Source organism: Vulpes vulpes, chromosome 10, assembly GCF_048418805.1.
Source record: "Vulpes vulpes isolate BD-2025 chromosome 10, VulVul3, whole genome shotgun sequence".
NCBI classification, from domain to species: domain Eukaryota; kingdom Metazoa; phylum Chordata; class Mammalia; order Carnivora; family Canidae; genus Vulpes; species Vulpes vulpes.
In genome coordinates this window covers 32,976,129-33,000,585 of record NC_132789.1, presented here as the reverse complement: position 1 = coordinate 33,000,585, position 24,457 = coordinate 32,976,129, and the positions used below count along the sequence as shown (strand labels likewise).

General features: G+C 42.7%; 1 protein-coding gene across 6 annotated transcripts in view; it reads right to left on the bottom strand.

The window, feature by feature from the left end:
• ZWINT (ZW10 interacting kinetochore protein) overlaps positions 1–12,302 on the bottom strand; it is a 29,319-nt gene extending 17,017 nt beyond the window's left edge. For 3 of the 6 annotated variants that reach the window (XM_072723525.1, XM_072723526.1, XM_072723529.1), the window contains exons 1-8: positions 12,161–12,291; positions 11,605–11,695; positions 11,385–11,508; positions 11,069–11,235; positions 10,886–10,942; positions 10,210–10,352; positions 9,975–10,134; positions 9,786–9,868 (exon numbers count right to left, since the gene is read on the bottom strand). In XM_072723525.1, the coding sequence (XP_072579626.1) occupies positions 9,791–9,868; positions 9,975–10,134; positions 10,210–10,352; positions 10,886–10,942; positions 11,069–11,235; positions 11,385–11,508; positions 11,605–11,695; positions 12,161–12,207 (867 nt within the window). In that variant the 5' untranslated portion in view covers positions 12,208–12,291 and the 3' untranslated portion in view covers positions 9,786–9,790. Of the gene's footprint in view, positions 1–5,831; positions 6,594–7,201; positions 7,275–9,785; positions 9,869–9,974; positions 10,135–10,209; positions 10,353–10,885; positions 10,943–11,068; positions 11,236–11,384; positions 11,509–11,604; positions 11,696–12,160 lie in introns of those variants that run through there. The other 3 variants (XM_072723524.1, XM_072723528.1, XM_072723527.1) reach the window with 3 other exon arrangements.
• Positions 12,303–24,457: the final 12,155 nt, after the last annotated feature.

Below are 24,457 nucleotides of genomic sequence, written 5' to 3'. Positions count from 1 at the left end.
GAAAGGGAATATAAGGGAAGGGAGAAGAAATGTGTGGGAAATATCAGGAAGGGAGACAGAACATAAAGACTCCTAACTCTGGGAAACGAACTAGGGGTGGTAGAAGGGGAGGAGGGCGGGGGGTGGGGGTGAATGGGTGACGGGCACTGAGGGGGACACTTGACGGGATGAGCACTGGGTGTTATTCTGTATGTTGGTAAATTGAACACCAATAAAAATTAATTTATTAAAAAAAAAAGAATATATGTAAGATATCTAGCTAGAAAAAACAACACAACATTAAACAGCTTTAAATTTAGGTTTCCAAACAAAAATTAAATATTGTAAAAGATGTCTGATAGAAAACACAGTTTGTGAAGAGTATTTAACAAAGATATCTCACCCTAGCGACTGAGAACTAAGTTCTAGAGATACACACACTGCACGGCAAAGGCCCACACCATGCCCCTCGTCGGCAGAGTGACACTGGAGGCAGCTGCAGAGGCCATAGCAGGACGGACCCCTCGCCCCCCAGTAGCACTTGGGTTTATGAGGAGGGACTTGTGACTGAGGGGACAAGAGGAAGGGGAAGGAGTCAACAGAGAATACCAACATGCAGTGAAGGAACGGGTTTCCTGCCATCTGCTTCAGACCACCCATGGACCTCTGGATATGCCCCATGTGAGAATGCAATGCCGGGCCCAGGGCACCCCAAAGCCCCAGATGCCAAGCCCACAACTCCCCCCACTCTGCCACCAGCCAAATGCATCCACAAGAACCAACTGTTACAGGAAAAACCACCAATGAGCTACAGCGCCACCTTCCACAATGAAAAAGAAAGGTTTCTAATGGCCAGCCTGTTAAATCAGAAGATCCAAAGTAAACATAAAACCTTAATTAAGGAAGGTGATTGCTACTTCAAACGCTGAAGCAGAAGTCCATGTCTTCAAACACCATGAACAATCAAGGAAATAGGATAGCACACAAAAAATAATTATCTGGCAACCAAACCCAAAGGCACAGAATACCACAATCTAACTGATAAAAGAATTTGAAGTGGTTGATATGAAGATATTCAACAAGCTACAAGAAAGCTCAAGACGGTAATTCAGTGAACTCGGGAACAAGATTAATGAACAGAATAGTTATCAAAGAGATTATTAAAGTTATAAAGAAGAGCCAAACAAATTCTAGAACTGAATAATTCAATAAATGAGATGGGGAATGAAGCATCAATAACTGGCAGATCAGATGGAAAACAGAATAAGTGACCTGGAGGATAGAGATGTAGAAATAATTCAGTTCAATAGGAGAGAAAACTAAGATTTTAAATAGTGAAGAAACCCTGCAAAAGCTGTAAATTTCAATCAAAAACGTCAAAAAGGCAAATACAAGAGTAACTGGTGTACTGGAAGGAGCAAAGGGGAGAACGGAGGTAGAAATAATAGCTGGAAACTTCCCAAACCTGGGAAGAAATTGGTATGAGGTCACAAAATGACAATACCCTATTATCTCAATGCAAAAAGATCTTCTCATTATAATGAAACTGTTGAAAATCAATGCTAAAGAACCTTAAAGGCAGCCAGGGAAAGGAAAGTAATCCAGCAAAGGAACCCTATTGGCAGATTTCTCAGCAGAAACTCCACAAGCCTGGACAGAGTAGAATACCATACTCAAAGTGCTGAAAAATAAAAATTGCCAGGCAAATATACTTTACCTGGCAAAACTACCCTTCAGATATGAAAGAGAAATAAAGGCTTTTCCAGATAAACAAAAGCTAAAGCAATGTCCCCACCAGACTTGACTTGAAAGAAATGCTAAAAGGAGTTCTTCGAGCTGAAATGAAAAGATGCTAATCAGTGACGCAAAAACCTATGAAAGGACACCACACCCTGCTACAGAATCAGAAAACCCTAACCCTGCATTATAACAGCACTGTTGCCATTGAACTATGATATAAAGGTTAAAGGAAAAGAGTATTAAACCTTACAGCTACTATACTTTGTCAACAAATTCACATTATGAAAATCAGTAAACTGACATTAAAAAAAGGGGGAGGAATAAAAGGGTGGAGCCTTTATAAAGGAATGAAGATAAGCTGCTTTCAGCATAAAATGTTTCATCTATGACATGTTTTACATAAACCTCATGGCAGTCACAAAGCAAAAATTTAGACTAGATTCACAAAACATTAAAAAAGGAGGGGCAAGGGGCACTGAGCTAATAATCACCATGGAAAACCACCAGAAAGCAAACAGTAAGTTGGCCATTGCAAGTCCTTCCCTATCAATAATCGCTCCAAAATAAGTGGACTGAGTTATCCAATCAAAGGCACAGAGTGACTCAATGGATAAAAAAACAAGACCCAAACATATGTTGGGTCATTTCAGCTCTCAACACACACAGGCTCAAAGTGAAGAGATGAAAGAAGATCCTCCATGCAAGTGGAAATCTAAAAAAAGCAAGAGTAGCCATATATAATCAGAGAAAATAGACTTCAAGCCAGAAACAGTAACAAGGGACAAAGAAGGCTGTCATATAATGATAAAGGGCTCAATAAATCAAGAAGAAAAAATCATAAACATATAGGCACTCACCATTGGGACACCTAAACACAGTAAGCAAATACGAACAGGTATGAAGGAAGAAACAGACACCACCTCAAAAATACTAGTTAACTTCAACGCTCCAAGGTCAGCAATGGAGAGATGATCTAGACAGAAAATCAACAAAGAAACACTGGTATTGAACCACGTCTTAGACCAAATGGCTTAACGGACATACATACAACATTCCATCCCACAGCAGCAGCATACACATTCTTCTCAAGTGCACGTGGAACATTCTCTAGGGAACATCGTATGACAGGACACAAAACAAATCCTAGCAAGTTTAAGGAGACTGATCATATCAAGGATTTTTTCTGGCCAAATGGTATAAATGAGGACTCAGTAGAGAAAAGCTGAAGGGTGCCTGGCTGGCTCAGTTGGTGGAGAGTGTGACTCTTGATGTGGGTGATATGGGTTTAAGCCCTCTGTTGAGTGTGGAGGCTACTTCAGAAAAATAAAATAAGAGAAAAAGTGAAAATTCTTCAAATATGTGGGAACTAAACAACACACTTCTGAACAACCTCTGGATCAAAGGAAAAATCAAAAGGGAAATAAAAAATTATCCTGAAACAAAAGAAAATGGAAATATATCAAATCCTGTGGGATGCTGCAAAAGCAATTCTGGGAAGAAAGTTTATGATGATAAATGCAAACATTAAGAAATTAGAATGATCTCAAATAAAAAAACTAATTTTACATGAAGGAACTAGAAAAAGAAGAACAAATTAAGTTCAAAGTTAGCAAAAAGAAGATAATAATAATGATCACAGGAGAAATAAATGAAATAGAGACCAAAAAAAACAATGGAAAGGATCAATGAAATTACGAGCTGGATTTTCAAAAAGATAAACAAAACTGACAAATCTTTTGCTAGACTAAAAAGACAGAAGATTCAAATAAATAAAATTAGAAATCAATTCATACAGAAATATGTAGGATCTTAACAAACTATGATAAACGATCATATGCCAGCAAGTAAAACCTATAAGAAATGGATGAATTTCTAGTAACGCAATATATACAAAGACTGAATAAGGAAAAGAGAAAATCTGAACAGACCAATAACTAGTAAAGTAATTCAATCAGTAATCAATCACCTAACACAGAAAACTCTAGGAGCAGATGGCTTCACTGGTAAATTCTAACAAACATTGAAAGAAGAATTAATGTCAAGTGTTCTCAAACTATTCCAAAACCAAAAATCAGCAAATGGGAGTACATAAAGCTTAAGAAGCTTCTGCACAGGAAAACAAAGAAACAAAAACAAGTAACAAAATGAAAAGGCAACCTACAGAAGGGGAGAACATTTCTGCAAACCACATATATCTAACAGGGGTTAATATCCAAAAAATAAGCAATTCTGACAACTCAGTAACAAAAAAACAAACAGTATGATTAAAAAAACATACGGGTACAGTAACTAAATAGACACTTCTCCAAAGATATCCATTGCAGACAGGTACATAAACAAATGCTCAACATCACTTATCAGGGAAATGCAAATCAAGGGGCGGCCCCCGTGGCTCAGCGGTTTAGCACTGTCTTCTGCCCAGAGTCTGATCCTGGAGTCCCGGGATCGAGTCCCATGTCAGGCTCCCTGCATGGAGCCTGCTTCTCCCTCTGCCTGGGTCTCTGCCTCTCTCTCTGTGTGTCTCTCATGAACAAATAAATAAAATCTTTAAAAAAAAAAAAAAAAAGACCACCCTGAGGTATCACCTCATACCTGTTAGATGGGCTCGTATCAAGGAGACACAACACGTATGGATGTGGAGAAAAGGGGACCCTTTCTAACCGTTGGTGGGAATGTGTATTGGTTCAGCCAATATGTAGAATAATACAGACGTTCCTAAAAAATTAAAAACCTATCTTCCACGTGACCTGGCAACTCCATTTCTATGTATACACCCAAAGGAAATGAAAACAATTTTTGAAAGACATATCTGAACTCCCATGTTTACTGCAGCATTATTCATAATAGACGAGATACGGAAACAACCTAGATGTTCATCCTTGAATGAACTGATGCGATGCGTTTATGTTATATTTAATATTATCCATGTATATGGTATCTATTCACGTATATACACATTTTATACATGTTATCTAGCCACATGAGGGAAATCTTGCCATTTGAGACAACATGGATAGACCTTGAGTAATTATACTGTGAGGTAGGTCACAGAAAGGCAAGTAATGGATGAGATACTTGCATGTGGAATCTAAAAAAGCCAGACTCCTGAAAACAGAACAGGATTCGTGATTACCCAATGATGAGGGGGTGAGAAATAGGACTGACACTGCATAAGGGACACACTTGCACTGAGAAGTAAATAGGGCCTAAAGATCTAATGTGCAGCGTAATGAACAGAGACGGTCTTGTAAGATCCTCCTCAAACTTGCTGAGACTAGAATTATCCCAACCACTAGAAGAAATGATAAATAATATGACAGAGGTGCTCACTATGGACCTCTACACCACAATGGTAATCACAGTATAAGACATATACTATCAAATTAAGATGTTTTACCTATTAAATTTACTCAATGTTACATGTCAAAAATATTCTTATTAAAAAAATGGAAGAGTAACAGACATATAGGTACTTAGAAAAGTTTAAGTCCATCATCAACAAATACTAATAGAAAAAAATTATCAAGTCAGTAAAATTCTGAATATACGTGTAATTATCAACTTAGTCTCAAAATATAAAGGAACACATCTTGCATGAATATGACTGGGTATGTGCACACACATGCACATACACATACACACACACACAATTTCAGAAGAACAAACAAGTCAAGATATTTGCCAGAAATTGCAAACCCTGTAAGGAGATTCTCACTACCATCTGCCAGACTGTCCCCCGTATAGCTCGGCAACGTGACTGCGTGACTGCAGGTGCTGTGACTCACACCAGTAACACTGTGGATAGTATCCAAGAGCAAACAAAACTAATTTCATTACTTAGAGAGAAAACAAAACTGTTTCCTGAGGCACATGGAACCCCACAGCTTTAGCTGTTCTCCTAGACAAGAGGTATACAACATTTAATAATGATTATCAGAATTACTGAATCCCTACCAGCCCTTCCTTGTTATAAATGTCACATTTGTTTCACTACCCACTTCTGCAGACCGCCACCACCACTGCTCCAACAGAGTTAGAATTAATTAACGAATTAGTTTCTGAAAATTCCTGAGATGGGGTAGAGATGTGTGGAAGGAGTAAAACAGAAAATCTCATGATGGCAACCAAACTTTTAATCAAATACGATTTCCCTTATTCTTCTTCAAAAGAATAGGAACAAAAAAAAAAAAAAAAAAAAAGAATAGGAACAGCAAGCCCAACAAACTGCAAGCAGAATGAATGAATGAGTGAATAAACAAATGAATGCCAATAGGAGAGCCCTGACGTATAAAAATCAAGTGGGCAAAACAAACCAAAGTAAACGAGTGAATGTGCACAAAACACCGTACAGAACAGGAAGTCCAGCTGCGAGAACAGAATAAGCTAGAAGGAATACACTGCACAGAAATACCTCATTAGTTCAGGGTATCGTCAATGGTCGAGTCATCTAAGCTTCCATACTTGTTTAGGGAGATGGAGACCCCTTAACTTAACTCTAGACTTTATTGACTACCAAAGCTAAGCGGGAATAATCATCAGTGAGGCACTTCAGAAGAAAAACGATAAAAGGAATGAACAAAGTGATAAAAAAAATAAAACCAAAGGCAAAAAAAAGAATTTATAAAACACAAGAGAGAAAGTAAAAATGGACACAAATACAAAATCTTAGGGACAAAAATTATGAAACTAGATGTTTAAATATAGACTAAAAGTGACAAACATAGGATAAAGAAAGTTTGAAACTGAAAAGGTTGTAGGAGTCGTACAAGCAAAGGATGAATGGGGAGCTGCCAGGCGGTGCTGGTGTCCATCAGACCTGGAGCCGGGGCCCAGCCGGGGATGAAGGTGGCCCCCACGGAACAGCCACGTCCAGCCTGGAAGAAAGACACAGTGTAAACTCGTCGCACCCGAAGAAAGTAGCCACAGAGCACATAGAGCCATGAACCGTAGGAAATAAATCCACTCTCATACCTGGAGACCCCAACACACCCCTCGGAAGGTGATCATCAGAAAGCAAAAATTAAGTATATAGAAGATTAACGGAAAGCGTAACAAGCATAACCTAACAGATGCACAAAAACCACCACAGGTGGCAATTCCTAAACAGACACGCTTTTCATGTCCACATGAAACACAAAGACACAGAGCCAGACCACATTCATGGCCGCAACTACTTTCCTCATCAAATTTCAAAGTTTTTATTATATAGATGATGTTCTCTGACCAAATTAGAATAAATTTACATTATCTTCCCAAGAAACTCATAAATCAAATCATTATAATGAGAAACAGAAAATTCTGTGAAGTGAATGTGGAAATATTTAGAGAAAACTAAAAGAAATGTATAGCCTTCCAGGTTTATTTGAGAAAACACATCAAGAACCAAATACACACAGTTATCAACCGATACAAATTAGATGTTTACAAAAAAAGTACGAGAGAGAACGTAGGAGAGGCCCAAGACAGGAGTACAAACCAATGAGTCAGAGTAGACATACGACAGTGGATCACGAAGCCAGCTCTGACTCTTCAAATATTTGGAGATGAATGAAAGTCTGAAGATAGATCAAAGGGAAAGTCAGATAAGGCACAAAACACCAGGAATATAACATCAGGCCATCCTACAACAGGCTGCAGATCTTAAGATAAAAAATATCGTGACAACTATACCAAGAAGTTTAAAAAATTAGAAATGAGATATTCATAGAAAAATATTACAGTAGCTAGGAAATAGGAAATAAAAACTCAAAAAAGAAAAAGAAAAAGAAAAAGAAAAAGAAAAAACAGCCACAGCAAAATAGTATTTGCCACCAACAGAAATTTTGTTTAAAAGGAAAACTTCAGGGATCCCTGGTGGCTCAGCGGTTTAGCGCCTGCCTTTGGCCCAAGGCGCGATCCTAGAGTCCCAGGATCTAGTCCTGTATTGGGCTCCCAGCATGGAGCCTGCTTCTCCCTGTGCCTGTGTCTCCGCCCCTCCCTCTCTCTATGTCTATCATGAACAAATAAATAATCCTTATAAATAAATAAATAAATAAATAAACAAATAAATAAATAAACAAACAAACAAACAAATAAATAAACAAATAAATAAATAAAAGGAAAACTTCATTCTTATGGAAATCAGAGAGCTTTACTGTGGTGGGACTAGGGCCACTCCCCGTTTTGTTTATCAAGGACACATGCGGTGAACAAAGCATCCCTCCCTCCCTGTCCCTCACTGGTCTCCCTGTCCCTTGACCTTCGACCTTCGTCAGATGGAGGAGGAGGAGGACACCATCTGCTCACAGGGCTCTGTGTCTGTGTGCAAGACACAGGTTCCCAGGGGAAGCCCTCCACCCTGCACACAGTGCACCAGGGCCGTTGAGATCCAGTTCTACATGAAACCCCAACTCCTGAGTGGGAGTCAGACCCAAGGACCCAGGCAATGGACCACCCCGGCCAGGAAACACCCAGGCCCCTCTCCCCTTTGGCCTCACGGGCAGACTGTGTGCCAGCCTCATCTCTCCCAGTCCCTGACTCCTCCGGAGCATCTCATGGTTATCATACTTGACCTCCGCACGCTGCCCTGCGGGGTACATTTGCCACATGCCGGGAATGTGACTCAGCACCATCCCACCCCACACCCCAGAGGCCCCAGCAGACCCTCCATCCCCAGGGCATGCTCCTGCTCCCTCTGCCTGCTGTAAAAGCTTCAGCGTCTACGAGATGACAGACAGACATAAACCAGAACGTGGATGGCGGGGCAGGACGGAGGTGGGCAGGCCTCTAGAAGGCTGCATTCAGGACCGCGTGCACTCTGATCATATGCTCTGCTCTTCCTTCCAACATCCTTTTAAATGCCTTGGCCCCATTATGTAGGCACCAAGTGGGGTGGATATCAGAGGTCTTTGAGGACCACATCAGGATGGAGTGAGGGGTCTGAGGATTGAGGGCACTTCTCTAGGACCAGGATCTGTGCACGCCCTACATAATGAGGCCAACTGCGGAGAGGAGCAGAGCGTATGATCTGAGCGCACGAGGATCCCAACCTCTTCCCAAGAGAAGGCACCTGGCCTGAGACACCAGACCATGGCCTCTTGCCACAAGGCCCAGGTGCGTCTTTCTCAGAGAAGCCTAGGTCTTTCTTGCACACACTGGTCCTGTCCGCAGGTGGACAATGGGCTCCCAGGGCAGCTGTCCCTGGTCTCCCGTCTCCACACCATCCCCGTGCTGTCCCTACGCCCAGCACTGCACGCACACACACAACACGTATTTGTGTGTGTGAACTCAAAGAGAGGAGGGTCTCTCCGCTCTCTTACCACGGCTCTGAATTCATCATGCTATTGTTATAGCTGGTGTTTAGCACGTTTGCCACACCCTGCAATCAGGTATTGACCTGTTTACACGTCCGTGCTCAAGATGCTCCACAGAGCGCAGGACTAGTCAGACAAGCCCACTGCTATAGCTCCAGTTCATGGCAAGGGGCCCGGCACAAAGCACAGATTCCATCAATATCTGGGTCAGCAATTAAAATGACCTTCCCACATCTAACCACCTGCACAAGGCCTTCTCCCCCTCCCAGAACCGATCAGCTCAGCCCGTGTGATTCCTATGGACTTGGACGAGCAAGCCCCAAGGCTCCAGGCCAGGGCCCCGTCCCATCAGCACCCTCTCCATTCACGCCCGTCCCAGCACCTGTCACATTGTTGGCCTTTCAGTGTGTGGCTCTTCCCACCAACATGTGAACACAAAAGAGAGAACTCACAGAGCCCTACGGCTTTTCATCAACAACCCAGAGCCCACGGGCACCTGGGTCACGGTCAGAAATCAGGCTGTACTCAGAAGTTCCACGTCCACCCGGCAAAAAGGGTGGGACCGGAGGGGCTGGGAGGACAGAGAGGGGTTAGCCCAGGGCAGACTGGGCACAGGACATGGGGCTGCGCTTCAACCACAAGCTAAGTCCCTGCCCCTTCCCACCTGCAAACCCCTTGGTGGAAACAGAGCTCTGATGCAGAGACAGGAGACACCAGGTCCTCCCTCCACCATACCTGCCATCAAGGACATGAGGGCCTGAGCCGGCATCTTACCTGCTCTACGTTCCTTTCCCATGTTGCTGTCCCTCAGGAAACCAACGTGAGCTTGTACCTCGGGCAGGCTGCAGGCCATCGGCCTTGGGAAGGGAAATGTGGTATGGGTTGTGGGGGGGGCGGTGGGCGGTAAGGCCTGTCTCCTGCCTTCTTCATCCCCATCCCTGCTCCTGCCCATCACTTACTCACCTGGGATGGCATACTCCCGTCTTTCCCTACAGCATCCCCAGTGTTCTGCTCCTGGGGCTTAGCCTCAGGAACACCCAGCTCTCGAGGCCGCTCCGTCTCTGCCCCGGGGAGCAGCGGCTCACCCTGCAGTATGTGCAGCAGCTGGAGGAAGGTCTGGTGCCTGGCAGGAAGAGGTGGGTGGTAGAGGGAGGAAACTGGGGCATGCTGGGTCGGCAGCCCACACTCCCAGCCTCACCTCTGAAGCCTGTCCCGCTTCTGCCCTGCCTGCTGCTGTAAGGCTCCGAGTTCCTGACGCAGCCGCTCAAGCTCCTGCTGAGCTCCTCTCTGCCGCTGTCTCACCTCCGCTGAAGCCTCCGCCAGATGCTGCAGACGCTTCTCCTAAAAGGAATGAGAACCAGACACAGCTCACCAGGTGCTCCCGTCTCAGAGCACTCCAGGCTACATCCAACTTAGGGCAGAGACCCAGAGGTGGCAAGAGGGACCCTACCCACTCTCAGGCAAAACAAGGGGCCTAGAGAAACAGTAGGGTCAGAACACACTATCCCAGCTGAAGCATTCCAGAGGAAACAGACACAAGAATGGTAACACTTAGTTTGCTACTACGTGCCATAGTGCAGAGTGTTCCTTCCAGTACTTGCTACGCTAATGACTTGATCAACTTAACCCTACAGAGCAGGTGCTAGTGTTGCCTCCACTTCACAGACACAGGAGCAGCCGAGGAAGTGAGGGGACGGCCCGACGTCATGCACAGTGAGCGGCAATGCTACCACTGAAGCCGTGCTGGCACCTCTGTGCTACCACCCGTGCTACATGCCTCACGAGGGAAGAGGGGGACGGAGGTCTTTCAGGCAGATGATGGAGCCCATGCAATGGCGTAGGGACGGAACATGCTCCTCGGGGTGTGGACCTACCTGTTGCAGCTGCCACTGCTTCTGGGCTGTTCTCGCTCTCTCCATGGCCACTTGCTTCTGCAGGTAAGCACAGGAGGGAAACAAGCAGAGGAGGAGTGTTCTCCTAGCTGGATTCTGGGAGGTGGTTGGTGGGTCCCACCCAGCACACCTGCCCTCTCCCTCCATCCCTCAGCCTGGCTGCACCTTGGCCTGGAGCTGTTCCAGGGCTTCCTGGAGCTGCACCCGCTTGCTCTGCGCCTCCTCCGTCTTGGCCAGGGCCTGGGTCAGGGCACCTGTGATGGCTTCCACGTGTTCCTGGTAAGTGGCCTTCAGCTCTTTCCATTGCTCCTTGACTGCAAGTGCCTTCTGCCCTGGGAGGAGCCACCACGGATGAGAACACAAGGGAGACTGGCCTGCCCGTCGGCAACACTGGGGCCTGGGTCTTCCCATCAACCAAGGAGCTAACCTGACAGGGCGTCTGCTCCTTTCCCATCCCAGCCCCCCCCCCCCGCCTACTCACGGCTGGTGTCTTCAGAAGCCAAGGGGTCTAGTCCCTGGACGATGTCTTCCTGAGCCAGGAAGTTCTGCAGGAAGTCTACTACCTGAAGCTGACTGCAGAGCAGCTTGTCCTTCTTCCGGGAGTCCTGTTCGGGGAGTGGGCAGGGGACAGCACAGGCGGAGTGGGCGCTGCCCCCGGGGCCCTGGGGGCGGCGGTCCCTAGCTTCTCATGCTGCACTTACCATCACGAACTCCGCCAGGATCTGGGCTGGCAGCTCTACCTCCTCTTGCCGGCCCACGGGCTCCAGGATGTCCCCCAGCGCGGCCAGGGCCCTGAGGGCAAGAGATGGGGCGGGGGGGGGGGGGGTGCTGCAGACTCAGGGGCGCCGGACAGGCCCCAACGGCTCTCCCTGCGCGGAGCTGCCCTGAGCTGCAGGCCGCGGGGTGGGAGGGCACAGGCACAGGGCGGACAGAAGACAGCGGCCTGAGCACGGCGGGCAGAGCTGGGGCCGGGTGTGGGGGGGTGGGGGACTGCCCTCTCCGGAGTCAGTCAGGGAGACGCGGGGCCGGGAAGGGAGGGGCCGCGCTGGGCTGGCGCGGGCACCTTGTCCCCCCTCCCCCCGACACCTCGGCGCCCAGACCCGGGGGCCCAGCGGGGCCCGTGTGCGCGCGCAGCGGCCTCGGAGGCTGAGCGACCCCGGCAGACGCGTCCTGCGTGGCCGAGGCAGGCGGCGCGCGGGGACCCCGGGCCGGGAGCAGCCCCTCCCCCCCGGCCCTCCCCGCCGTCCCCCGGCTTACTCGAGCGCTTGGGCGCGCGCCCCGACCTCCGCCTCCGCCTCCGCCATCCCTGCCGCGCGAGCCTCGACTCTTCCGCCCGCCGCCCCTACCGCCCTTTGAATTCACCGCCGCTGCGCGCCGGGACCGGCGATTGTCTGCGCGCGCGGTGGGGCGGGATCTAAGGGCCAGACTGCACTCTGATTGGCCAGCGCGGACGAACGGTCGGCCCGCCGGATGTTTGGCGCCAGCGGGGTCGTGGCGGGGCGTGGCCGGCGAGCGGGCGTTCTGCGCATGCGCGCAGCCTTAGGCGGTGCCGGAGCTGGGGCGGGGCGAGGCCGAGGGGCGGGGCGGGGCCGAGAGGCGGGGGCGGGGCCGAGAGGCGGGGGCGGGGCCGAGAAGCGGGTGTGGGGGCGGGGCCGAGGGGCGGGTGTGGGGGCGGGGCCGGGGCTGCGGAGCGAGGCCTGTTCAGACTTCGCGGGACCCAGAGAACGAGTCCCCGAGTGCGGGTTTCTGGGGAGACTCTGGGCAGAACAATTAAAAAATTATGTTGCGGTAGAGGCAGCACAGTGCTGTGCCCCTCCAGACGCTCGGCATCGCTGGGGAAGAACAGGCGGACGCAGGGGGCCGGTGATGCCCGGGCGGGGCCTGCCGACGTGTCGGGGCAAGTCCTCTGGCCCCGGCAGCGGGAACTGGGGTGCGCCCCTCCGCCCACCTGCCGGGGTCCGCCCACCTGCTGGCGTTCCCCCACCTGCCGGGGTTCCCCCACCTGCCGGGGTCCGCCCACCTGCTGGCGTTCCCCCACCTGCCGGGGTCCGCCCACCTGCTGGCGTTCCCCCACCTGCCGGGGGCCGCCCACCTGCCCGGGTCCTCCCACCTGCTGGCGTTCCCCCACCTGCCGGGGTCCGCCCACCTGCTGGCGTTCCCCCACCTGCTGGGGTTCCCCCACCTGCCGGGGTCCGCCCACCTGCCGAGGTCCACCCACCTGCTGGCGTTCCCCCACCTGCCGGGGTTCCCCCACCTGCCAGGGTTCCCCCACCTGCCGGGGTCCACCCACCTGCGGGGGACCAGCTGTGTCCCCTCAATCCACCTCCCAGGCTCCGCCTACCTGCTGTGGGGCCCAGGAGGCTGCCCCTAAAGGGCTTAGGGAGCCAGGAGATGCGGAGAGGGGAACCATGACTGCACCAGCTGGGGGCGGCTAGAGCACCCATATGTGTGCCTTCCTGGTGGGGAGCAGTGACCTTAGACTGATCACCCCTCTAATGCGATGTGGCATCTCAAAAGCAAGACCCAAGTGGGTCAGACTGTGAGCAAATTAACTAAATATGTGACAGAGCAAAGCACAATAATATTTATAGAAAGAGAAAAATGTCCAGCAGCCATTAAGGTACAATTTACAGTGTCTGCCTCCAATTAAAAACTATAAAGTTTGCAAAAAAAAAAAAAAAAAAAAAGGAAAAGAAAACCCATAATGAGAAGAAAAAAACAAACACCGATCAGAAGAGAAATAGATGTCAAAAACAGTTAATGTTCAAAAAAATAAGTAGAGTTATAACAAAAAGTATAATAAAAGGTAAGGACTTACAGAAAGTGGAATGTTGGTTATTGCTAGTTGGAATAGAAAACGATGCATCTACCTTGGCAATTTAGCAGTTCCTCAAAGTGTTAAAAACAGAGTGACCATGTGGACCTCAATTCCACTTCTAGGTATATATCTAAGAGAAATGAAAGCATGTTGGCAAAAAACTTGTACACAAGTGTCCATAGCAGCATTATTTACAAGGGCCAAAAAGTAGAATCGATCCAAACATCCATCAGCTGGTGAAGTGGAAAACAAAATTGACAGCCATTCAAAAGGGTATTTTTCAGTAATAAAAGAGAATGAGGTATACGTTCTGAAGCATGGATGAACCTTGAAAACTTTGTGCAAAGTGAAAGAAACCAGCCACAAAAGACCATATTGTGTGATCCCATTTATATGAAATGTCCAGGTCAGGGAAATCTAAAGAATCAGAAAGTCGACTAGTGATTGACCCGGCTGGGATGGGGGTGAGGGAGCTGGTGGGAAATGGGAGGCGGTGGCGAGGGTATGGAGAGGACATGGGATTTCTTCAAATTAAAGTGTTCTAAAATTAGATTATGGAGAGATCACACAATTGTATACAAAAAATCTATTCAATTCAAATGAGCCTCAATAAAGCTCTTTAAAAAGTTAATCAGAGATATGAAATATAAAGACCTAAGTCAAACTTGTACAGGTGAAAACTATAATGTGATAGATGAAAATAGGGTAGAAGCAAATTAAACATTACATAATGAAAAAATGAAATTAAAGACTTAGCTTTAGAAACTAACATGAATTATAGAAAATTAAAACAAAATAAAAAGAACAAAATAACAGTGAGCTGTGGAACAATTTGTAACATCCGAATAACAATTATAAATGAAGTCCCTGAAGGAGGCAAGAGGAGAAAAAAAAATTAATAATGACTAAAGATTTTGAAATTTAATGAAGACTTTAAATTAGGAGAAAATCCTGAAAAAATAGAGATAAATAAATATAAAATAAATAAAAGAGAAAATGTTGAAAGCAGCTTGGGCAGAGAGGGAGTTTTGTTATATAAAAATAAATAAAAATAAGAATTACAGTAACTTAATGCCAACAATGCAAGAAATAGCACAGCGGAGCAACATCTTTAAAATACTGCTAGAACATAAATAGACAAGTAAATAAATAAATGTACTATTAAAGGAAACAAACCTTCCAGAAAATGAAGGTTAACTAAAGACACATTTGGACATACAAAAGCTGAAGGGTTTTATCATTAACTGATCACGAGCACTATGAGAGTCTATTAGGAAGAAGAAAATGACACTAGATTGAAATCTGAATGTATCCAAAGAAATGAGTAGCACCCGAAATGGTACCTTCATGAATAAAAATGTGCCTTTCTTAAGTACTTAAATCTTTTTTTAAAAAGATAAGGAATGGAGTACCTGGGTGGTTCGGTTGGTGAAGCATCAGCTCAGGTCCTGACCTCAGGGTCCTGAGATTGAGTCCTGCATCGGGCTCCCTGCTCAGCAGGGAGTCTGCTTCTCCCTCTCCCTCTGCTGCTTCCCCTGCTTGCATTCTCTCTCTCTTTCTCTCTCATATAAATAAATAAAATCTTTAAAAAGAAAAGATAATGAACTGCATGAATAGAAATAGCAATATTGTGGGGTTCATAACATATACAATAGTAAAATGTAGCACAAAAAGAGTATGAGAAGATAAAAGAAATAAAAGTAAATTATCTATCTTTGTCATTTATGTAAAGCTGCGTATCAGATGAAAGTAGACTCTGGTAAAACAAACCGTGGACTACAACTCTTTAGGAAGTGGTAGTGACAACCCCCAGGGTGGCCACCAATGCCACTCAGATCATCTTTCTCGGTGAAATCTAGGACTTTTCTAAACAATGGAATAGAGCACTGGTGGTGGGATATCATCTGTCCATTAGGCTACCTTAAGCAAAACACATCACTTCTATGACTTCACCTCATCATATAATGCTCCACAGCAAACCTGGGACAGAGCTCCCTTTCTGGCCTTGAATAAGCAAACAGGCCTGTTGGATCTTCCAGGGGTGAGGATCATGTGGGCTCGAGGACCTGAGACTAGATTCTAGCTGGTAGGGAGTAGGATAGGGCCCTCTGTCACACAACCACAAGAGGCTAAGGTGGTGCTTGGAAGCAGATTTTTTCCCTTTGAGCCTACCAAAAGAGTACCGCCAGGTTAACATCTTGATTGCCACCTTATAAGACTCTGAGAAGAATGCAAAAATCCTGCCCAACAGAAACTGCCTGAAATCCTGACCCATGGAAATTGTGAGATAACAAATGAGCCTTTTTTTAAGATGCTGAATTGTGGTGATTTGTTTTGCAGCAAAAGAAAACAAGTGACTTCTAAAATAAGAAAGCAGAGAGTTATAGCTACTAAGCCAATAAAATCGATAAAATAAAATCTAAATAATATTGACAAATCCAAAAGAAGACAGAAAAAGGGAAGAAGGAGAAAGAGAAGAGATGAAGGAAACAGAAAGTAGGAAAATAATAGATTTTAAGCCTGATTACATGAATAGTTACAATAAATGTAAATGCTTTAAATGCGCAATGGGCAGAGATTAGCAGATTGAATCGAAAAGCCAATTACATTAAGAGATGGAACAAGGGCGCCTGGGTGGCTCAGTCAGTTAAGCATCTGACTCTTGATTTCAGCTCAGGTTATAATCTCTGGGTCCTGGGATGGATGTGTTCTGCATGGAGTGGGCTTGAGGATTCTCTCTCTTTCAACCTCTACCCCCCCCTCCCCACTTGTGTGTGCTCGCTATCCCTCTCTTTCTCTCTCTTAAAAATAAATACTTATTTTTAAAGATGTTATTTATTTATTCATGAGAGACACAGAGACAGAGGCAGAGACACAGGCAGAAGGAGAAGCAGGCTCCTCGCAGGGAGCCCAATGAAAGACTCTATCCCAGGACCCTGGGATCACACCCTGAGCCAAAGGCAGATGCTCAACCACTGAGCCACCCAGGTATCCCTAAATAAATTAAAAAAAAAAAAAGAAATACACTAAATATAAAGACAAATAGATACAAGTAGAAGGGTGGAAAAAATTTGCCATGCTAGTGCTAATTAAAAGAATGTTGGGGTGGTTATTTCAGTATACATGTGAGTATTCAGAGCAAAAATACTACCAGTAATAGAGAAGGTGATTTCATAATGATTGAGTGGTCATTGATCAGTTCATCATGTGAACTTAATAATCACGTTGATTTACACTGTATAAGAGACCATCAAAATATATGAATTGAAAACTGGCTGATTTGAAAGGGGAAATAAATCTATAGTTACTTACATTGGGATTTTAGTAGGCCTTTTACAACATTCTATAGACTACACGTAACGGCAGTATATTCTTCCCCAGTGCACACCAAATGATCAAACAAGTCCATATTATGGATCATAAAATGCATCTTAATAAATATAAGTGAATAGAACCACACAAGTATGTTTTATGTCTGTAAAAGATCTAAATAATTTCCTCTACATGTTTTTAAAATGATGATGTACTCTAATAGAGCAGTCTTTTTTTTATTTTTAAGAAAATCGAGTTAATTCTTAAATTTTCTTTAGATTTCTGCTCCAAATGCTTCACCTATAATCCTAGATCAAACCTCTTTATCACAGATACACAAAACTGGATTTTATAAACTGATTGCAGTTGCATTTTTACATTTGATTATACAATTATTTGATTGATACCTTCCTTCTTTCCTAATCAGCAAACTCATTGAGGGCATGAGTTGGATATATTTTTGCTCATAATCAATGGTAAGCAATTAACAATAATTTGTTTTATGCATGTCATAAGAGAGGAAGCTTTAAGCAAGGTCTTAATAAGCCGTTTTAAGAATGTTGGTTTTATCCTAAGAGTAATTACAAGCAATCAAAGATTCATTGGTTATTAGATGATAAGTCAGATTTCACTATTAAACCTGGATTCTGGGTGATAAAGACAGACTGAGAAATGATTCTATTATAGTAGTGTTAGTAAAAGATGAGAACATTTTTTGAGTATATGATTCAATCTGGTGAAGTGGCAGTGGCGGTAGAAATAACTTGATGTATTTGGGTGGGATAATCCATACATGCATGATAGTGCATCTGGATATATTGAAGTTGCTAAAATGTGTATTAATCATGAGCTTAGATTTCTGACTATGCAACTGGGTGAATTATGCTACAATTTCTTGGAATAATGATTCCTGGAAGAGAATCCCATTTGGGGAATGACAGGGAAAGATCCTTGATTTGTCTCTGTTGACCTAAGTATTTTGACTGACCAAGTGAGTATTTTTAAGATGCTTGGACAAGTAGGTTTAGAATGTGAAAAGAGACCAGAAGGGGAAATCTGAGTTTCCTAGTTATAAATACACAGGCAATTGGAGCCATGGAGATGGATGCCGTCTTTTAGGTTAATAACATGTCTCGGAAAACAACAGATGGCTGAACCAACGCAATTGAGAAACTCTGGTGTCTTATGGATTTCTGGAGAAAGGATGGATTTTAATTAGAAGAATCTACAGTAATTAAACACACACACACACACACACACACACACACACACACACACAATCAAGGGTGATATGCTGTAGGCAAGGGGAAAGAAGGTTTCCAAAAAGAGAGAGACACTGAGTGGAAAAGTATGCCGGGATAGAGGTTACTTACTGAAGTTAGCAACAAGGTGATTATTAACTCACCGCAAGAGATGTTTGAGAAAGTAGGAAGAACCTAGAAACCGGATTATGTAGAGTTTAAATGAAATAAATTAGAAGTATTAAAGCCAAGAAATGGAAGTATGTTTCACGTAAAGTTCTTAGGAGAATGTTGACAGAAGACTTTGGAAGGTGGAATATCAACTCTCAAATCAGTAGTACCAACTCTCAAATCAGTAGTATTTCACCAAAGTTTTAATAAACTGTACTCTAATTTGTATTATATATATATATATATATACTTCTAGTGGGAAATGCTTTCCCTATGGTTTCAGTAAAGAATCTTCCTGCCTGACTACAAAGAGTCCTTCCTGCTTCATGCACTTTGTAAATATTCTACGTATATATAGTGGAGACAATAAATGATACTTTCTTGTGGGGTTCGTTTTTATGACACTTTAGGCACATTTGATTAGACTAGCAAGAATTGATTTTGTTAATCTGTTTATGTTTGAGGGTTTGGGTCTCTTTTATCTATTTATACAAATTTCCCTGGAAATATTGACTTTTGAATCATTTTTTTCCCAAATATATTAAATGACCTCACATCTAAATGTAAATATTGGTAGGGTAAACTACATAAAATTTAAAATTTAGTTTCGAGATCACATTAGCCACATTGCAATGTGAAACAGCAAATGTATGACCAATGGCTACCATATCAGACAATGAAAGTTTTAGAAGATTTGCACTGATGGTGGCTCCTGGGTGGCTCAGTGGTGAATGCGGACTCTGGATTTCAGCTCAGGTCGTGATCTCAGGGTCATGGGATTGAACCCCAGGTCGGGCTCTGTGCTCTGCAGGGAGTCTGCTTGTCTCTCTGTCTGCCTCCCAGGCTTGAATGCATTTGCGCGCTCTCTCTCTCTCTAAAATAAATAAATAAAATCTTTAAAAAAAAAAGAATATTTTCACCGATGGAAAGTTCAATTGGACAGTAATGGTTTAAAAAAACTCATAGATACGTTAGACATGTATATCCTGTACTCATACAAAAGTTTACATTTTATTTCAACATAACTAACAGGTTAAAGATTCTATAGTTTAAAAAATACCACATTTGCAAAATATTGTGTTTATAAATTTATAGATTTACAGAGTGCTTGTTTGCAACTCCAATGCCCTCCATAAATACATACAGAAATTTTGTGTTCCTCAACCAATCTTCCTGTTGCAGAAGTAACAGTACAACCAGAAAAGAAGTGAATTCCCTTCAGCATATAATTGATATGAGTATTGTATTTTCATTATTAAGACGGTGACATCTATTCAGTCATTGAACAAGTGGCAAGTAAAAAAAATAAAGCAAATGTTCCTGGAAATAGAAAAATATCCTCACTCATTTTGAAGCATTTATTGTGTAGCGTATGTGAGATGGTTTTGAAAATAGTACTTATGCCAGCATTCAAATGGAACGTGCACTGTTGTAGTGGGATGCATGAAGTGATTATGGGGAAGATCCAGCTGAAATTCATAGAGCATTAAGCAAATAGAAGTAATATGGTAAGACATATCTTTGCAATTGCCCCCAGTACTTTATAAAACATTACAGACAATATAGACAATATCTCATGTTTTCAAGACTGATTTCCAACCACACAGAAACTTCTGTTTGGTGTGTCCAGCCTTCTCACATCATTCTAGGATTTGAAAATGCATTTTCAGACCTTCTCTACCCTGTGGCAAGTTCCTCTAAATGGGTCAAGGGAAAATCCAATGAATAAAACATTACATATAAATAGGTACCTATATTCATAACTATCTATCTATGTCTTCATACAAGTCTTAATATATCTCACACCAGAAATACCAACTGAAAAGTCATATTTTAAAATCCCTTAACTTTTCTCCTCGCATATTAATACTAGCCTTTTTTCTCTGTAGAAATCCTGATTCTTTTTGCTTTCCATGTCACAATCAAGCACAGATTACTAGTATGTAATTCCATTGTGATTTTTATTAATTCAGAGGCTCAAGTGATAGTGATTTGTGCCAGGATATTTTTAAAAATGCTTAAAAATGTGTTAAATTTTATTCATTATTGAGATACAACTGTCAAAGGTATTTCTTCTTTCCTACCTTCCTAAACATGGGAATATATCTATGTTTATATCATTTTAGAGCATTGCCTGATGGATTTTTTTTCTATATCTCAAATATTCTCCAAGTAGGACTTCAGAACTTACATAATTTAGCATGATGAATTTTTTTAACAAGTGATTTTGAGTAATAGTAACTTTTTAGGGTGTTTTTCAATAGCTAGCATTATGAAATATAAAAATTTTATCTAAAAACTTGATAAATGATTATTCCTTTGGTGCAGGTGTTTTAATTAAGGTGAATTGTATATCTGGTTGGAACATCTATGCAGCAAGATAGTCATACAGCAGACAATACAAATAGTTAATTAAAAAGTGTTCATAGCGACTCAAACTCTTGATGAGGAAATCTTTTGCATTTATCAACCAATAAATATATCCTCTGTTGTGTGTGTGTGTGTGTTTGTGTGTGTGTGTGTTCAGTTTTGCTCTGGGAATAAGGGACTCCAAGTGGCTTACTTGCTTTATAAAATAGCTTTATTGAAACATGAATTAAAAATTTAAGTATAAATGTAAAATTCAATGATGTCATTATATTTACAGAATCATATAATCAGTTTTAAGACATCTCTATCGCTCCTAAGAGATCTGTTTTCCTGTTTGCAATGAATCCCTACTACCACTCACGGTCCCAGATCGGCAGCGATGTATTATTTTGGCTCTAGAGAGACTAGCCTTTTCTGGACAATTCAGAAACATATAATATGTAGGGAATTTTTTGTGTCTGGATTCTGAGCCTTAGCACGTGGTGCAAGGATGATCCATATTGGAGCATGCATCAGTATTTTGTACTTTTTTTATTGATAAATACATTCCAATGTGTGGATATGCCACATGCAATTTATCTACTCAATATGCAATTTATCTATTCCAGTTGATGGAAATTGAATTATTTCTAGTTATTGACATTTACAAATAATGCTGTTCTGAACATTCCCTTAAAAGCATTTATGTGAACATATGTGAATAGTTCTCTCGAGTGGATACCTAGTAACAGGAGTATATTCAGTGGTTTTGCCTTATAACCACTCTAGTGGGTGTAAAGTGGTCTCTTGTGGTTTTATGTGCATTTTCCCTGAAGACTCAGTCTGATGACCATCTTTTCATATGTTTATTATCCATTTGCATACCTTCTTGGATGATTCTACTCATTTAAAAATGGTTATTTGATTCCTTAATATTGAATTTTTAACAGTTATATCTATCCTACATAGAAGTCTTTTCTATCAGGTATAGGATGTGAAAATATTTTTTCCCAGCATGCACCTTTTCTTTCATTTTCTTAACTGAATCTTTATTAAGAATACTTGCATAGCCAAAGTTATATAAGGTTTTTTGTTTTCCTCAAAAATATTTAGTTTTAAATCTTACATTTACATTTATGATTCATTTTTAAGTTACTTTTTTAAGTGTGTGGTAAGAGTCTAAATTCATCTTTATGCATATGAACATCAGGACATCCTATGGTTGTATCACCAACTATTAGTAATAGTAAAATAGTATTTTAGGAATAGCAAAATAGTAATAGTAATAGCAAATAGTTTTTTACTATTAGAATAGTAAAAAAAAAATTCTTAGTTTTTTACTATTCTTTCTTCAAATAGTTGTCTTTGCACCTTTTGTTAAAAATCAACTGGCCATAATGTGCTGTGTTTTCTGAACTCTCAATTCTGTTTCATTGATCAGCATCTTACTCTTACAGCAGCACCACATTGTTTGGTTATTACACCTTTAGAGTATTTTAGAAATTGGGAAGTGTATGTCTTCCAGCTTTTTCTTCATTTACAGAAACAACTTGGCTGTTCTGGGTTTTTTCCATTCCTATATACCTTTTAGAGATAGGTTATCTATATCTGCCAAAAGGCCTGATGGAATATTTTATGGATTGCATTGAATTAGGGTGGAAGGTATGTGGTATGGTCTATTTGCCTCTGGTTCTGTTTGTTTGTTTTTCATTTTGTTTTGTTTTAATTTACCTGTATTTTGACCACTCGGTGGCATTTCAAAGTTTGGCTGCCAATAGTTTTTAAAGAAGACTTAGTACCCTTACAGCATGAGACACTGAACCTGCAGGTACCCCCAGGAATATCCTGGAGCTGGCGAGACCAAAGTCCAGCCATTAAACTCTTCTTTCTCCAGACAAATATCTTAAACATGGGGATGGACCAGTTAGATTTCTGGAAAGAATTTTATACTCATATCAAAGAACTTGATACAATAAAAAATCACCATATTTAAAAGAAAGTAGGCACAGAGATTAAATACTTCATTAACAGGACACAGTAATATATTGATAAAGTGAGATAATTTGCTCTGACACATTAGGGACTTCTTTCCCTTATAAAAATGCGAGAAAACCTACCCTGCCTGAAAATCTCAGGAGCCAATCATCTTAGCGTTTTGTAAAGAGCAACAGTGTATTCTCAAATGAGGTGACTGTTCTGAGATTTGGAAAAGAAAATGGACCAAACCTGATATCTATGGGAACTGTGCGCCAGATGGCTGAAATTCTCATTTACTAATCCAAAAGCACTGCACTAGATTTTCAAACAAAGCAAACATGTTCTAATTTAATTGCCACACAGGAGCTCTCGGATCTAACTTGCATTACTTCCAAATGAATATTAAGGACACAGAAACTCAGGGAAGTGTACACAACCAGAGTCACTTAGCCACAGCCCCAGAGCTAGTGAGTTGCAAAGCCACATCTGAAACAAGTCTGTGTGGCGCCGTGTGGAGTTGGACCTGGGAGCTTTGGGGCAATGGAACTTCGTGGAAGGCCCATGTGCCTGGGCGGCGTCAGCACCTGACTTGCTGCCTGGTTCTTGGTCCACATGTTTGAAGTGGGTTTGAAGGGTTTTGCTATGTTGTTCCTTTCTGTTCTACTACATGCAGCTCTAGTGCTTTACCCCCCAGACTCATGTGCCTTATCTATATGGTTTCTGAAACTTTAAACTTAAACTTTCCATGGACTGATGGTTTCAGATACTAAGACAGCCAAGAGGAGGCCTATGTTAGTACGTACAGATTTTGAATTAGTCTTCATTACAGCGCTCCGATGACTAGTTTGTTCAATGTTTTATACCTTTAACTGCTTTTTCTGTAAATACTTTGTAGCAAAGGTGAGGAGGATAAGGAATGCACCTCAGATGCTTCAAGCCTCCTGACCTTAGTTGACACATCCTTCATCAGAGGAAATTAGGTTATGCCTGAGGTGCTGGAAACCAGGTTTCTAATAGCACCATTCAGAGCACAAAGCACGTGGTCTTTGACCTCCAAGAGGTTCAGGTTCAATCTCAACTTAAGGTTCTGATAGAATTTGTGACCTTGGACGATTTATGTAAAATCAAGAATTTGCTTTTCTCATTTCTTACAAAGGGATAGTGATGAGCAGTTTTCTTTTTTTTTAATTATTTTTATTTTATTTATTTATTTATTTATTGATTGATTGATTGATTGATTGATTTAGATGAGCAGTTTTCTTGTGAGAAACCAGACAAACTAGTTTCTGGAAAATATCTTGCCCTATGTTTGGCACATAGAGAAAAAGATTACCATCGAAGTCCCCATTTCTGTGAGTCTCCTTTGAGAGTCATATTCAAACAAAGCCAGAGCATGAACAACTGCAAGAGTTCTGTAGGAATAGTCAGTGGTGTAAGTGCTCAGTAAATGTGTAGGTGTTTACAATGTGGATTAGACTTGTTTTCTAGTAAACTGTATCTCTTCCAGCTGCATTAATGCTTAGCATGATCCACAATCATTACCTTTCACAGTTTCCTGTGGTTCATTATTCAACATCAACTTGCTCAATAAACTTAGAATTCTAGTTCTGAGTTTCAATAAAGCAAGTAAGTAATAGTCTTCCTGGGGCCGTTGGGTGGCTCAGTCAGTTGAGCGACTGCCCTTGG